At 34.3% G+C, this 16,203-nt stretch overlaps 1 protein-coding gene across 1 annotated transcript; it reads left to right on the forward strand.

The window, feature by feature from the left end:
- Nucleotides 1-589: 589 nt before the first annotated feature.
- UFM1 (ubiquitin-fold modifier 1) lies at nt 590-13,792 on the forward strand. Its single transcript, XM_008593285.1, has 6 exons — nt 590-666; nt 751-807; nt 5,643-5,700; nt 8,665-8,704; nt 9,905-9,937; nt 11,781-13,792. Coding segments are annotated over exons 1-6 (258 nt in total). The 5' UTR covers nt 590-664; the 3' UTR covers nt 11,849-13,792.
- The last annotated feature ends 2,411 nt before the right edge of the window (nt 13,793-16,203 follow it).

A 16,203-nucleotide genomic window follows, 5' to 3' on the forward strand; every position in this document is an offset into this window, starting at 1 on the left:
TTGATAGCTCCCTTATCTATTGCAATTAAATAGTCAGAAATCAGTATTGGAGTAAAGTGTGAAGGGGAAAAAAATGAGGAACGTAAAAGATGTAACGGGATTGCGTTGCCAGAAGTGCGTAAGAAAACTAATGATACCATTCGGTTGGGACTTCGGCTTCTCGGGCGTCAATCAAGCGTCCCTGCCCGCAGGTTGCCATAGCAACTTCAGAGCGCGTCCGCCCAAGCCACGCCCACCACCCAAGGCCCCGCCCTTAGCCCCGCCCCCAGTCGCCTCGCTCTTCATCTACCTACCTCATATCCTGACTTCCGCCCCAACCTGTCGGCTGGGACCTAGAGTTCTATTCTATGCGCACGCTTGTGCTGCCCGACGAAAAATATAGCAGCAAATAACTGAAGTTAGAAAAATATTTCTCCATATGATTCATAGAATCATTTCGGAAATATAAACGCAAAAGCAGTCGCTATTTGTAAGCTGGAGGCTCGGCCTGGCATGAGCGTCTGGAGCTGACTTTCAGGCAGTGCCTTAGACAACAGCAGCTCTGAAGTCCCCAGCTTGCCGAGGGAGACGTGGCCAGGAGTGGGGGAGAGGCCGTCCCCAGCACCGCGGAGGAAGTGGGGCTTCCGGGCGGAGCTGGCGGTTGTCTGTGCAGGCCGGCTCCACCATGTAAGATGTGTCTGCCTGCCAACCGCCCCGATCCCTGTCTGGTCCCGCTGCCCGACCTTAACTCTCTCCCACTCTCTTTCTTAGGTCGAAGGTTTCCTTTAAGATCACGCTGACGTCGGACCCGCGACTGCCGTACAAAGTGTGAGTCGGTCGGAGGCTGTGGGCCTCTTGGGGCTGGGCAGGGCCGGGCCTTGCTGGGCTGGACTGGGGTGATCGGAGGCTTGCCAATAACAACCACCCCACACAGCCTGCATCTCTTCCCCCACTGTATCTCCGCCTGTGTCTTCCAGGAGCCTCTCCGGGGCCTGAGAGGAGAGGTCCCGTGCTTGCTTTCCTGAGTGTCAGCTTGGGCCTGGCACGAGGGAGTGGGAGGGTGACCGCAGCGTTTCTGCTGATCAGTGACCTCCCCTCATAATTAATGGTGGCCGTTGGAGCGGGAGGACATGTGGACAAGGCTCTAGTAATTTGCTGGGATTCTTAAACAGTCCCGATCTGCTAGTGTTTAGAAAGGCCTTGCACTGCTTTGACCAGCTGTTAGAGGAAGTTAGGGAAGACATCCCAGTCCAGACTCTGGAATTACTTGAACGTTTGTTTCCATCAGGCTTTTAATTTTTGTTGAGTACGAGTGGCTCAGCAATGGGATATCGCAAAGTAATGAGCCTCATCACACGCTTTCTGTGTTGGGATTTAATAAAGAGTGTTTGGTAGGAGTGGTTATTATGAAAATAGGGCAATTTACTGATGTGGAGCTTTTTCTTATTAGCACTTGAATGGTGGATTAACACGGGACTAACATATCATCTGGAACTTCCTGCGATTTTAAGTAAACACTCTTGAGGTTATTGCAGCTGAAATTCCCACGAAATGTAGCAAAGAACAGGACTTCAATAGGATTTTAGGTATAATTAATATAATTAGTGAACTGGTAACAGTTGCCATGCAGTCTTCCAGCCATTTGCCCCTTAAACTTTTCATCTTTATTTTTATTTTTTTTTTTTTTCATAAAGATGACCGGTAAGGGGATCTTAACCCTTGACTTGGTGTTGTCAGCACCACGCTCAGCCAGTGAGCGAACGGGCCATCCCCATGTGGGATCCAAACCCGTGGCCTTGGTGTTATCAGCACCGCACTCTACCGAGTGAGCCACGGGCCGGCCCAAACTTTTCATCTTTAAAGTTTCCCTTTTACACCTTATCTCAACTATTCATGGTCACAGCCTAGAACTGTAAGATCTCCAATAATTGCTCCATCTCTGAAATGTCATTTTGAAGTACTATCTTATGGATAACTACATTCTCTCTTTCCATCTTTACCAATATCTGTTCCACAATTTTTCTTTTAATGCATTGATCGCACTGCTTTTTAATCCACTACTATCCCCTCCCCCATGCTTTACCCCACTCATTTCTTTCTTATCCAGCTTAGAGTACATGGAGCATCTTTAAATCATTTTCTTGCAAACATCTTTTCAAAAGACAAAATCACAACAAATTTATAGATGTAATTGGCTTTTATTTACAATGAATGAATCAGGGCAGCCTCCATTCTTACAAAATAAAATAGGGCTTCCCTTTAGGCAATGGAAGAATAGTGGGTTTGTGGGATAGAAACGAGGAAACAGAAAAATAGGAAAATAAACTTATTAGTTAACATGAGTGTACTTAGGATTACCTTTTTTTAAGAGTTAAAGCAGAGGGGATTTTCTTTTATACACTGACTCAGGTAGACTGGCATCTCCTGTTTTCAGGAAGAACTGGTCTGTTTCGGGATCTATCTGTTTAGGTGGCATTTATTGTGAGTGACTCCATTTTGGTTTGGTCTCATTTGTTACGGCCCAGTGCAGAAGAAGCTCGGTCTAAAACAATGGCCTTCCATAATTTTTGTTTAACAACCCTCAACTCTGGTGCCCACCTCTTTCTCCCCAGCATTTTTGAACCCAACCGTTTGTATTCTGTGTAAATAGCTGAAAATAACACAATCAGGTTGATGGATTCTATGTAAAATTCATGACTGCACTTAATAGTACTTAGCACTCTACTACATTTTACGAGTTTGTTTATTTTCCTTTTTATTACCAGGAATAATTTTTTCTTTTTTTTAAATCCCTTTCAGACATTTTTCCCTAACTCCTTTCCCTCTTACCCTCAACCTATCAGGGGGAAATTCTCTCATATTTCCACCCCTATAACCTGTCACTACATCTATAAACCCGTAATTTTAGTCTCACATCCTGTTACAATGGAAAACATGACTTTACTCCTATGAAAAGCCAATTGTTCCACTTGGGCTAGATCCCATCTATTTTCATCTTCTCAAGATTAAAGTGGATAGAGTCTAGAGACACCTCTTTTCTCATCACTGGTTTCTCCCTCTACAAAGGACTGTTCCCACCAATGTGTAAATGTGCTCTAGAAAGAAAAAGTGAGAAGTAGGGAGGGAGAGAGAGGACAGAGTAGGACAATATTAATATCTATAAGAGTGTCTGAAACATTGCTTAATACATGGTGACAATGAATTCAGTACACTGTTGTTTAGTATATGTGTACGAGTATTTGTACAGTTGGATGAGTATGTATAATCTATATGTGGATGTATGTATGTGTAAAATATGCATAACATGTATACATATGTGTAAGGTACTTATGCTATATTTCCTATTCAAAGTAACTGACAACTAACATTTGCATATGAGTAAAAAGAACACTAAGGTTTGTGAAAAAGCATATTTTAACTTTTTTATGTCACTTTTTACTTGTCAAGCAGGTAAACATATACTTTGATAGAGAAACTTTCCTTGAGTTAAGCATTACTAATAGTTGAATTTTGGAAAGAATGTTTCAGTTCTAAATTTATTCTGGGGGATGTCAGAGTTATTCTTTTTTTCCTTTTTTTGCTTGTTGATAGATTCATTATTGTTATTGACACTAGGTTACAAAAATGTAGAAATTAAGCATTCTCTTTTATTTATAGGAAAAAATAACAATACGTTGGCTCTTTCAATCTTATTAGAATCTTTCTCTTCAGTCTTATTTTCCACCTTTTCTTCTCCTCCCTTCCTTACTATTGTCATCACTTAAAGCTTCATCCTCTCCACACTGATAAGCTAGTCCTCTCAATCCTTCCTACCTTTACAGGTTCTTTTTCTGTGCTTGAAATGCAGTCTTGTGACCACTACTTCTCAAAAAATAACATCCTTAATAATAAAAATTTCTCCTCAGTGAAGATTCTGTAACTGTCCAGGGAGTTAATCTCTCTATTCTTTAGTTTCCTATAGAATCTGTGATCTTAGTCTTTATAATAACACTTGTCAAGTTGTGTTGTTTTGTTTATATGAGATATTTATTAAAAGAACAAAGGATGCCAATAATTTACTTCAAAAATTCATTTTAATTCAAAGGATATTTCCCATTTTTTTTTTCAAAACACTAGTATAATTTAAGTACCAATTTTATGAAATGATGTTGACTGGTAAACACAGTAGGTTTAAATCTAGATTAGGTCTGTAGTTACTCTCAGTTCCTCTAATTTTCTGCCAATAAGAACATGCTTTAAAATGTATTTTTATTTTATCTCGTACTGGCTTGTCTATGGACAGTCACCAACTTAGTATATGGGTAGAAACTTATTTTAATGAATATCAACATGACATCTAGTTATATTGCAAGGACATTTGCAAGTCCCCAATTCAAAAGTGAATCAAATCCCCAAGGTTTTGGAAGTTCTCTTGAGGGAGAGTTTTAGGAAAATTAATCTTAGATTCTAAACTATAGACTGCAGAAATACCTGCAAAATACTGTCACCTACTTTGTGAAATATCACATTGCCAGTTTATTAGGTATATTTTAAACAAATGGATATCCTTTAGAATTTTGTTTTTATTCTCACCTCCCCCCGGCAAAAAAAAAAAAGAGGAAAGAAAGGGGAAAAAATAGTATCCATTTTCATGCTTTAACAGTATTTCAGAGGAGTGAAATGGGGCCAACGAAGAATCACACTTCTCTTACTGAAAGCAAGTATAATGTGCTGTGGCTGATTCTTAGGTTCAGAGACCTGTAGACTAAGTGAGGAACCTTGGAATATACAGGAGAATGTTATGTAATGATAGTTGTTATTAAGACATTAAAGAATAATACGGTGGTGGCAAACAGAAGTTTCAAAGAGAATTATTTTATTTTACTTTTTTTTTTTTCAAAAAGAAAACATCTTACTGTGTCTTTAAGAGTTTTCTTAGGATATAATGTCCACTTCTTTTTTAGTTTTTAAATTGGAAGATACATATCAATTGACCCTGGGACTAAGTCATTTTTTAAAATCTGTTTATCAGTGATCTTTAATATACTTGCCATTATACAAGTCAATTAAGCAAATCACACATCACTCTTTAAAATGTTATTTCAGGTTATATTAAGCCCTTTTTCAAATGATAGTGTAAAAGGTGAAAAAAATCACTTTATTATTGGCATTTTGCTGTAGTAAATTTATTCATTGTTATCAATTTGGTCTACTATTTTAGATTATTAAGAGTGCACAGGAGGATGTATCAAAAGTTTTATGATTTAATGATGCTTCTCAGATAGTCTCTACTTATAATGAAAATGATGACATTACAGTGCTTTGGGCGAAAAGATGATTAGATGGGAGGCAGTAAAATGGACTGGGGATTAAGGAGAGATTTCATTTTTGAAATCTGTCTCTAGAAACAGACAGCAGCCCATATGCTAGACTTACTTGTACCAAAGTGTTAAAAATATATAAATCTACAGCTGTAAAGGTTGTTAATTTTCAAGTGGAGTTTTGGGCACCATCTCAGCTCTAAGGGTACTTTTTTTTAGAGTTAAATATAGTGTGCAGTCAAAATAGCCAGCTTTGAAATTCGAAAGACAGCTTTGGTCCAGTCAGCTACAGTAGTGGAAATAAGGAATAATGGGGTATTTAAAAAAAAAATCAACTTTTTGTTTTTTTAATTCTTCTTGCAGACTCAGTGTTCCTGAAAGTACACCTTTCACAGCAGTCTTAAAGTTTGCAGCAGAAGAAGTAAGTATGGAAGTTGAAAAAGTGTGCTCAGTTTCTGTCTTCCTCAGTTTCTTAGTATGTAAGATGGGAATAGTTAATGTTTGTCCTTCCTATCTGATTAAGTGGTTTTGAGTAAAAATATATCATTTTACAAAATTTTTTGGTGAAGTTAGAAGAGCTAGATAAGTACAGAGTAACTCAATCCAAATGTTTTGGTTTAGAATCTTTAGAAAAGTTTATAATCACAGAAAAATAATTTTAGTAGCTAAATAAATAGGAAACCAGCTTAATTCATGATGCTGCCATGTACTTAGGTGATTAACAGGAAGTAGGCCAACCTGTCGGTGCTCATAGCTCCTTGTATGCTATTGTCGGGGACCACTAGCATAATTTGTCATTCATTCAGAATTAAACTGCAGTGTTGTAGTACATGTTTTACAGTCAATTTTGATCTACTCTTCGTGGAGAAAGAATATATAAAATGAGATGGGACACACATTTGAATACAACATTGTCATTACTTTTTTCTGCACAGATAACTTTTAAGAAATATTTCTGGTCTGGGGCATAGCAGATTCCACAAATTCCAGATTTAAGATGTAGGTCATTATAAGCTATAATTAATATTATTATAATATATTTTGTAGTTATCTTCTAGTTTTCCCTTTGTTGTGATCTTGATCTTCTAATGAAAGTAGAAGAAAATCTTAACAGACATATGGTAGAAAATAAACTAACAAACATCACACAACCACATATATTGATTAAGATTTTAATGTAGCTTATAATTATTAGGAATCACAGGTGTTACACATTTGGAAAGGATATGACTTTCGGGCAGTTTTGAAAGGAGCTTTCACAAGATGACATTGTGGAATCTTTCAGTGAGAACAGAAGTTGACTTGAGAAACCAAGAGTCTGGATTTAAATCTCTGGTAAAATTCTCTCAATAAACAATAATAAAATTCTCCAGCACATGACTGGGAATTAATTTAAGTAATGAGTTGTCAAAACTTGAGAAGGAGCCTCTTACAATCCTAAATTAGAAGAATTATAGGATCTGCGGAAAAAAATAAATGAACACTGAAGAGCATAAAATAAACATGACACCCAGAAGAAAACTTGTCAGCATTCTAATATAAAAAAAGAGCATTACTGTTTTGTTTTTTGTGGTTTTTGTGAACACTGAAGAGCATAAAATAAACATGACACCCAGAAGAAAACTTGTCAGCATTCTAATAGAAAAAAAGAGCATTACTGTTTTGTTTTTTGTGGTTTTTGTGGTGGCTGGGTGGTATGGGGATCTGAACCCTTGACGTCTGTGTTGTGTGTACCACACTACCAACTGAGCTAACTGGCCAGCTCCGAGTATTACTGTATTTTATGTCACTGGTGATGTCTCCCCACATTTCAGCTTAATTACTGCTTCCCCATTATGCAGAAGGAAAAAACTTTATGAGCAATTTCTTTTGGTTTTTCAAGTGCATAAAATATGTTGCCACTATATGGATGTGACTAAGGAAATGTATAGCTTATAGCATAATCTAAAAATAAGACTCAGTAGGTAACTTAAAACTTTGTGGGATTCTGGTTTGGAAAATCAGAGATGCCCTATAATTAGTTTTTTTCAATCAAAGTTTTATTGAGATTATACCTTCTACAAAGTATTTTCGAAGTATTTTGAAATTTATTTAAGTACATTTTGAAGTTCTTAAAAATGTTTCAATCTTTAAAAGAACATTTACAATTAAGAATGTATTACATTGAGAGTAAAATTATTTGTTTAATAGGTACATAATAGTGTAATAAGTAATTGTTCTTATGCATGGTTAAGTTCTTAATTTTAAAAACTTGATTCTTGAATTCATAATTTAAAATGAGCTTTAAGTTGTTTTTCTCAACCATGTATATGTGACCGTTATAAATGCCCAGAGTAGTGTTTCGCAGACAATTTGAACCACACAAAAACTAGTACCACTGAAAAAAAGCCATGAAAAACTGGGATTAGTGACCAAAAAGTATGGAAAACCTTTCATTCACAATTTCCTTCTTGGAGTTACATATTGGTAGTATACTAAAGGCTTTTGAGAAGACCACTAGTTTAATGTAGTGTTTTCCAAACTTATGTGATCACAAAACTCAACTGTAATATCTATAAAATTAGTCCATAGCACAGACATGCTTAATAAATATTTGTTGGCTAAACGAATAAACTGTGAAGACATGAACATACTTTGACAATTGCTGGTCTCTGGAACATTGAGATGGGGTGTACCTTTTAGCTACCAATTTTAGTTCCATGCCACATTTATTTGATCCAAAAAGCACATTTATTTACAACATCTCAAATATATCTGGGGAGTCTGGCTGTCACTGTTAGTCATGTGGCAATCACATAATTGTCTAGTTGATGTCGCCTGCACTAACTGAACTTGATTTTATTTCCTGGTGACATAATTGGACTATTGCAAACCCCTTAAGATTTAAATCAGCAAATCATTGAAAGAGAATTTGAGGAAAGAGTACAAACTTTGGTTGTTACCTGAAAATCTTCTGTAGGTACCTCCTGTTAAACATAAGAAAGCATCTGTTTGGAACTTGCCATTTCTAAGAAGAAATTTTAGAAATCATCTCAACAATTTATTTTGCTATATTTTTTGCTTATTCAAGAGAATTATACATGATAAAAGCGACATGTTTAAGTCTGAAAGAGTGAACATTGATTGGATTATAGATTGACAGTATTTTTCTTTTTTTGTAGTTCATAAAGTAAGGTGCATTTTATAATCATTGGTGTCCTAAATACAGTCAAAATGCATTATTTAGAGTACAGGATTGTTCTTTAAAGATAAAGCAAATTATACTACTTTCTTTGATGGTGTCACTTATTCTAAAATATAAATCACATTTTGGAACTATCCTTGCTAATCGTCTTTTATAATTAAACATATGAGTATTTTCATATTTTTCTTTTCTCCCTTTTAGTTTAAAGTTCCTGCAGCAACAAGTGCAATTATTACCAATGGTAAGAATTCATTTTAAAACTATTACCTTAGAGTTAGAGACATTGTTTAAAAGGAATCAAATTAATTAAAGTTGACTTAAATACAAAAAGCCCCCAAATATGTGACATAAACACTAAGTCAGTGTTATTGTTTGTAATTAGCTCCTTTCAGTTTCTTTGTGCTTTTGGTGTAGTATAGCACTTTATTATATCTTGTGTTCTCACCACGTCATGCCAGATTATTACTGAAAATAACTTTCCTTTTTATTTAGCAAGGTTTTGTGTTAATAAGTAAATTTGTATTAGTAAATGCTTTAGAATATAGAAACTTAAGCAGGAATGTACCTTTGCTATACCTTGTTATTCCTTTCCTGATAGAAAACTGTTTCTTATAGGCTTGCAATAATGAGGATTTTATTCAGTTAGGTATGTAATTAAATACATGAATACCTTGCGATACTGATAATAATTAAGTATGACGGAACTAGTCCTATAAGAAAATAGTATGATAATAAGATGAGGAGTAAAGACTGCAGGGAGGGCTTGACTGTCTTTCAGGTATACAAAATAATGTTGATGGGCACTGGTGAATGGTCCATGTGCAGTTAGGACAGACTCAGAGGAAATGGGTCTAATGTGCAGTAGCATGATGTAACTTAGATATGACAGAATGTCTTACTCTAAACTATTCCGTATGTTGTCACATTGGAGTGTTTCTTCATTTAAAAGAAAGCTGGCCTACTTTTTGGAAAATTTTAGGTTCACAAATGAGTAACTCTTAGGAAAGTATTTTGAAACTTTCAAGTGTCAGTGGAACTTGAACTGAAAGACTTTATGGGTTCTCCCAGCCTTAAGATTTTATGCCTCAGAGCAATATGGAAATGTTTAATGGCATACTGAAGCTGCTTTTAGCTTTTTGGAAGAAATAAACATTATTTTTCACTATATTTGACAAAGTAGAATTAAAAACCTATCTTCCATAGAAATTATCAAGATCATTGCATTGACAGACATCTTGTCTAATCCGTCTATGTGTATAAATGCATAATGCATAATAATAATAACAGATTTCAACAGACAGTAACTTACCTGAAAGATGGTCACTCATGTTCTGGGATTTAAACTGTTTGACTTGTACCTGTGTACACAGCCACACTATTTTGGTAAATCTCCATTTTATCTTTAGCAATAACTTACGTGATTTTACAATTTATTTTATAGATGGAATAGGAATAAATCCTGCACAGACTGCTGGTGAGTATCTATTTGAATACTCATGAAGGTGTGGATGGGGTTGTATGTGTCAGTCGATACTGAATAATTTATTCTAATTATACTTGATAGGATGTTAATAGGAGGTAGCTGTTGTTTAGGAATTATATAGCAGTCTTTACCTATGTGTCTGAGTATAATTTGTTTCATTATGTATTCAATTACATATGTTTTTGGCTACAAGTAATAGAAAACATGACTAACAGTGGCTTAAGCATTAAAAGTATTTAATTAATACATTTAACAAAAAGTCTGAAGATAAGGTTGTGCTCTAGGGGAATAATGATTTTGACCTACCTCATAAGGTATTGGGAGGTAGTGCATGTAAAGTGCTTAAAAGTTTGCCTTTTCCATAGCAAGCATTCAGTAAGTGCTAGTCAGCTACTAGTATTATTTTAAAGAAGTGTAGTCATTTCACATTTCGAAGGGCTGAGTCCACACTCCAGAGCTTCAAGCTGGTTAGTGATGTACAAAGTCATACATTGATTTCCTAACAAGCAGACAGGGTAAAGTCTTATACTTAGTTAAAAACAGTCTCCTATAAGCAGGAGCTACAAATATAAGAGAGAGAGAAAGAAACAACAATCACAATAATACACTGAACTTTTAGAAGGAGAGAACAAAACTGGTTACTAGAGGCAGGAGATGGAGAGGGGAGATAGAAATTAGTTAAGGGTTACAAAGAAATGATTATGTTTTGTAATGAGGAATATGCTAATTATCCTGATTCGATCATCACACATTGCACAGAGGTGCTGCTATTCAACACTGTACCACACAAATATGTATAACCAATTACGTTTCAATAAAATAAATAACGGGTCGGCTTTAGCTCAAGCGGTTACTTCCTCAAGCCAGATTTCATTCTGGCTGCTATTCAACACTGTACCACACAAATATGTATAACCAATTACGTTTCAATAAAATAAATAAATTTTCTAAAAAAGTAGTCTTAAACTTGTAAAAAAGTAGTTTTATATTTTTTAAATGTACCCTTTGGATTTATAATATAATTATAATGTTTTGAAATGAAGCACACTTTAATATGATGTACCCTTATTCTTGAGCAGTAGTTATTTTTAAATTATTATATGCTAAAGTACTTCTTCATTATAACAAAATTGTATTGTCCTCATAGGCCTTAGGATTGAATTCAGTCATATAGAAAATCAGAAATGATTTAAAATTGCAAATTTTTGTTACTTAAATCAAGTTTTAATTGCATAATTTTATTAAACTAAAAAGGTTTATTGAAAATTGTAAGACCCTTTCTTGTATAAAAAAGTGCCTTTAAACTTAATAGTAAAGGTTTTGTTTTTTCTTATTCTAGAAATTTGCAAGTTTATATTGGTTTGAATTACTGTTTACCCTAACATGTTGCCTTTATATTACCTTTAAAAATTGAATTTTTCATATCATTGGGTATGAAGAAAATCTCAACAGGCAATTGACCCCAAATAGGTCAAGGTATCTAAATTTTTGTCATTTTTGGTAATTTAGATTCATTCTTTTTTTCTCTCCTTGGGTATTTTATTGTTTATTAAAGCAAGTATTCATGATTAAATTAGTTCGTGTTGTTACTTGCTAAGTGTATTTAGTAGCATTCTCATGCTGGTGTTCTTAAAATTTTAAACATTTTTTAGATTGTGAAGATGTGAGAGGAGTAGGAACAAGACTTAAAAAGCATGAAATTGGTTTCTGATGATGCTTGAGCTTTTGTACCTACTTTTCACTACATTATTTATTGTATGTAATTATCATTGGAATATTAAGATAACTTGTCATTTTTTAGATATCTAACTTTATGTTTTGTTTGTTTGTATAGGAAATGTTTTTCTAAAGCATGGTTCAGAACTGCGAATTATTCCTAGAGACCGTGTTGGAAGTTGTTAATATCTTCTACTTTGGAACATTTGATTACCTTTCAAAATAAATATTGGTATTTTTTGTTGTTGTTATAAAATTATAATCAACCGTTTAACATACTATGAAAACACCTAGAGTCAGTGAAATAGTGACAGGTGACTCTTCTGTTCCTTCTTGTTCAGATTCTTCATGTGAAGGGTGAATGTTTATGAATTGAGGGTACACCACCACAGAAGATCAGTCTTTGATTGCTACCTCACAACGCAAATTGGTAGTTCATTTGGAATAAATGGATTATCTGACTGTGTTTTGTAACTGGAGGATGCTTTTGATAATTCTTTCTGAGAACATTTGGAAAATTAAAATTTACTGAATCTTACATATTTGTCTTTGAGTTAAAAATTTAAAGGGATTATGGATTGTGGATGAGAGTTTGCTTGATAGCAGCTGATATACAGGCTCATAAGGAATTTGATTCTTAATATATGTTTTATGATAAAAGCAATAGACATATCAGTCTTAACCTTTTTTCATGTGTTTTTTCAAGTTTCAAACTTTATGTGCCATATAAATTTCAATTTAATGTCAAAGAACCAAAAATTGAGTTTTTTTATCTAACTCTTTTGTGTATAAATTGATGTTCCACACCAAATAGTTTTAATGGTGATCTTGTAGAATCCAGTGCTTGTAACGTGTGAATTGACAATACAGTAGAAGCATCTTTTGCTGAGTTATGCATTCCTTTATCGATTTCTTTTAATACAACTTTTAAAACAGGTAGCCTCAAGAAACCATTGTCTTTTTGTAGATAATATTTCTAAATAGCATTCAGGAAGAGATTATTGTTGCAAAGAAGATCTGAAGTTCTCAAGAAAGCTCAAGGAAATGCTGATGAGTTATGGAAGGCCCAACTTTTAAGGATGTGCCAAGATTCCAAGTGAATAAGAAGCCAGAAAGGAAAGATGGGGACTGGGCTTCTGATAAAGAGGAAAGCAACACAGGACAAGAGCAAAGGGTAATAGAAAGCTGTAGTGAAGTGTCACAGAAAAACCCATCTGGATGGACAAAACTACAGAGGATATATTGGAGAAAACTGAAAGGGAAAACCAAATACTACGTAGTCATAAGTAGCAGAAGGCAATTAGAGAAAGCAAAGTATAGGCCTTGTCAACATACAGATTTCAAAATGCCCCCCATGATAATCCAAATACTGATATGCGTAAGAAAAAATTTTATGTGCCCTTCCAGAGGAAATCAGTATCTGTGCAAATCTTGAAAGATGAAGTGAAAGCTCATCGTGATTCAGAATCAGTGCTTCTCCTGCTGTATTCTAAATGGTGAGCTCTCTGGAGGCAGGGAGTGTGTCTGTTGAGTTCTTTCTACAGCCAGAAATATAAAAGGCCTTCAATAAATATTTGCTAAATTACTCATGAATAAAGTCTCTCTAAGGCCAATTTTTATTTTAGGATGTTTCAGTAGCTTCCCTCTTTTAGGCCCTAGGTGCATAAATGAATGCAAGATTCTGAATTATCAAAGGAAAAAAATCTTTGCTGAGGTGGAGATGTATACTGCTGATGTTTGAAGATGTTTTTATTTTCATAAAGAAAATATGCTCAGAGGCCTGTATTATAAAATTAAGCCTCAATCAGAAATTTGTGAATACTCATTCTCTGAATTTTTGGTTTAATTTAGATTTTCCTCTATTCTGTTTCTAGCACAAAAATCTGCCTGTTGTGTTGCATAAATACATTTATGGTGTCCTGTGCCATAAAGTGATTTATTTAATGTATTTGTTCTTTAGTTTTGCAAATTATATTGTAGTAAGTTCTCCAAAACATTTTACTAAACTAGACATTTTATTATTAAATGTGATCTGTAAGTTCTTTGTGCAGAATGTTTTGAAATATTTAAATGTGTTATTGATCCAAAATTAATATCTTATGAAAATACATTTTGTTATACTGTAAACCATATTGTCTACTTTGACTTTATTATAGCTCTTAATCAGCACACCTATTGAGACAGTACATAACAAATGTTTTAAAAAAGGGCAAATGTGATTAGTGAACCTAAGTCATTGAAATGAGTATATATTTTCAAAGCTGGTTCATTTTACAGGAAGATAAAGTTTAGAAGAAGAAGGGATTATAGTAATTTGAGTAGGCTGGTAGGTCTCAAACCTGGGTGATTATCAGAGTCATCTAGGGAATTAAAAATCCAGATTTCTGGAAACCATCCCTCAAATTCTGACTCATTAAGTCCAGAATGATGTATAAGAACCTCTCTATAAAGCAGTCCTGGTGATTTCTGCTGAGAAGAACTAAATGTGGCTTAAAAGGTCAGAGTAACTAGAATATGTTCTAGAATCTTGGACAGTGTACTTTCCACTGCTTGGTTCTCAGTAGCTTGACTGAGTGCAAAGATGCTAGCTAACAGTTTCCTTTATTCACTGGTAGTAAATAAAGTAAAGCCTCCTTTAAAGTTTTCCAAGTCAATAGTTTTTTTAGATATTTTATTTCTTATAATTAATTATTGATTCAAAAGAAAAGTTAATGGGAAGAAAACTCAGTCTCAGGTAATATCTCCTAACCCCAAATTAAGATATTAAAATTATCTTTTTTACCCAAAGACCTTGAAATATTTGGGAATTGGAAGTATTAATATACTTTAATGGACTGATTCAAAGTTAATTGGTATTAATGTTCCCAAGAACATTTATAAAACCACAGACACAAAATAATGATTTGTGTATGTAATTCATTCAAAAGAAATTAGTTGAACCATCTACTGTGTGTTAGATATTTTGATGGATAATTTGACTTATATTACTCAGTCTTCACAACAATGCCAAGTTGTTATCCCCATTTTATAAAAGAAAAAGGAGGCTTAAAGAAATTGAGACTTGAAATTTGAACCCATGTTTTGACTTTGGTACTCTGCACATTAATACTAGGAGAATTTTTCAGTATCCATTTTCTGCAATATACTGTATGTATTAAATTACAAATTTAAGAATAAAAAGTACGTAAGACTTAAGTTCCATTTCAGAATGCTGAATATGTGTGTAATGATAATGGATGGCACTACTTTTTAATACATTGTATAAATACGATGCTATAAATATAAAATTCTAGGACATTAAATATAAACCAATCAAAAATGATGATGCTGGTGCTATTTCACAGGATGGCTTAGTGGGAGCGGGAGCTATCCCCCAATATTCATAAGTCCCATCAGACAGTTTATGTTTTTTTTTAATCTTATATGTCTTGCAATTGCAGGTTTTCATGACATATGAGGCTCTTCACGAACTGATCTTTGTTCACAGTCGTCTGTTACTACTCTCTTCCTTATAGTTTTCTTCTTTGGTTTACACTACAGCTGCACTGAACTGCAAATAACATTTTGTATCTCTGATGTGCCTTGCCTTTATACTTCATGACTTTACTTTCCCCATGTGTCTGCCTGGAAAATCTAGACTCATTCTTCAAAAGCCATCGAGCCTTTCCTCACTCCTCTCAAGCAGAGTTAGATATTTAACTGTCTAAGCAACCATTGCATTTTGTACATTTTTCCACTATAGTAGTTATTAAATATAGAATTATTTGTCTCTAATTTAAACTATAAATTTTATAAAAGTTTAAGATAATGACTGCAACTGGGTTTCCCAGTTGCCTTGCCCATGATAAATGAGTACTTTTTAAATGAAAGGCTACATAAAGAATGAATACTTTGGAAACTGGAACTATTTATGTCTCATACATAGTAGCTTCTCTAGCCAGAATATTTGATTAACTAATATACCCTTATTCCTCACTATTTCTTGTGGTAGGAATTTTTCATCTTGGAAATGAACTAATGACTTTTTAAAAAGTGCTAAATTTCTCCAATTTAAACATATTAATTATTAGCTAAATGCTGGATATTGTTAAATACTGGAAATGAAATATCATTAATACCCCTTCATTCCCTTTTCTTGGGCTTCTCTAATTTTTATACATTTTAAAGACAACAGAATTACTCAATGGAGTAATCATGGATTTAAATACTGGAAATGAAATATCATTAATACCCCTTCATTCCCTTTTCTTGGGCTTCTCTAAATTTTATACATTTTAAAGACAACAGAATTACTCAGTGGAGTAATCATGGACGTGAAGATATGTTATTAGGCCTTCCCTAGTCAACTGAGCTAACTGGCCAGCCCACCTGGGAAAATGTGTATCAAACCTTTTTTTTATGTGCTGAGCACAATGCTAGACATTTTACATACATTACCTCATTTAATCCTTAATCTCTTCAAAAAATTCCTGTGTTAATCTCTTCACTTAAGGAAGCTGACACTTAGGTTAATGTGTCCAAGGTTACATGAGATTGGTTCC

Source organism: Galeopterus variegatus, unplaced genomic scaffold (assembly GCF_000696425.1).
Source record: "Galeopterus variegatus unplaced genomic scaffold, G_variegatus-3.0.2 Scaffold8953, whole genome shotgun sequence".
Classification (NCBI taxonomy): domain Eukaryota; kingdom Metazoa; phylum Chordata; class Mammalia; order Dermoptera; family Cynocephalidae; genus Galeopterus; species Galeopterus variegatus.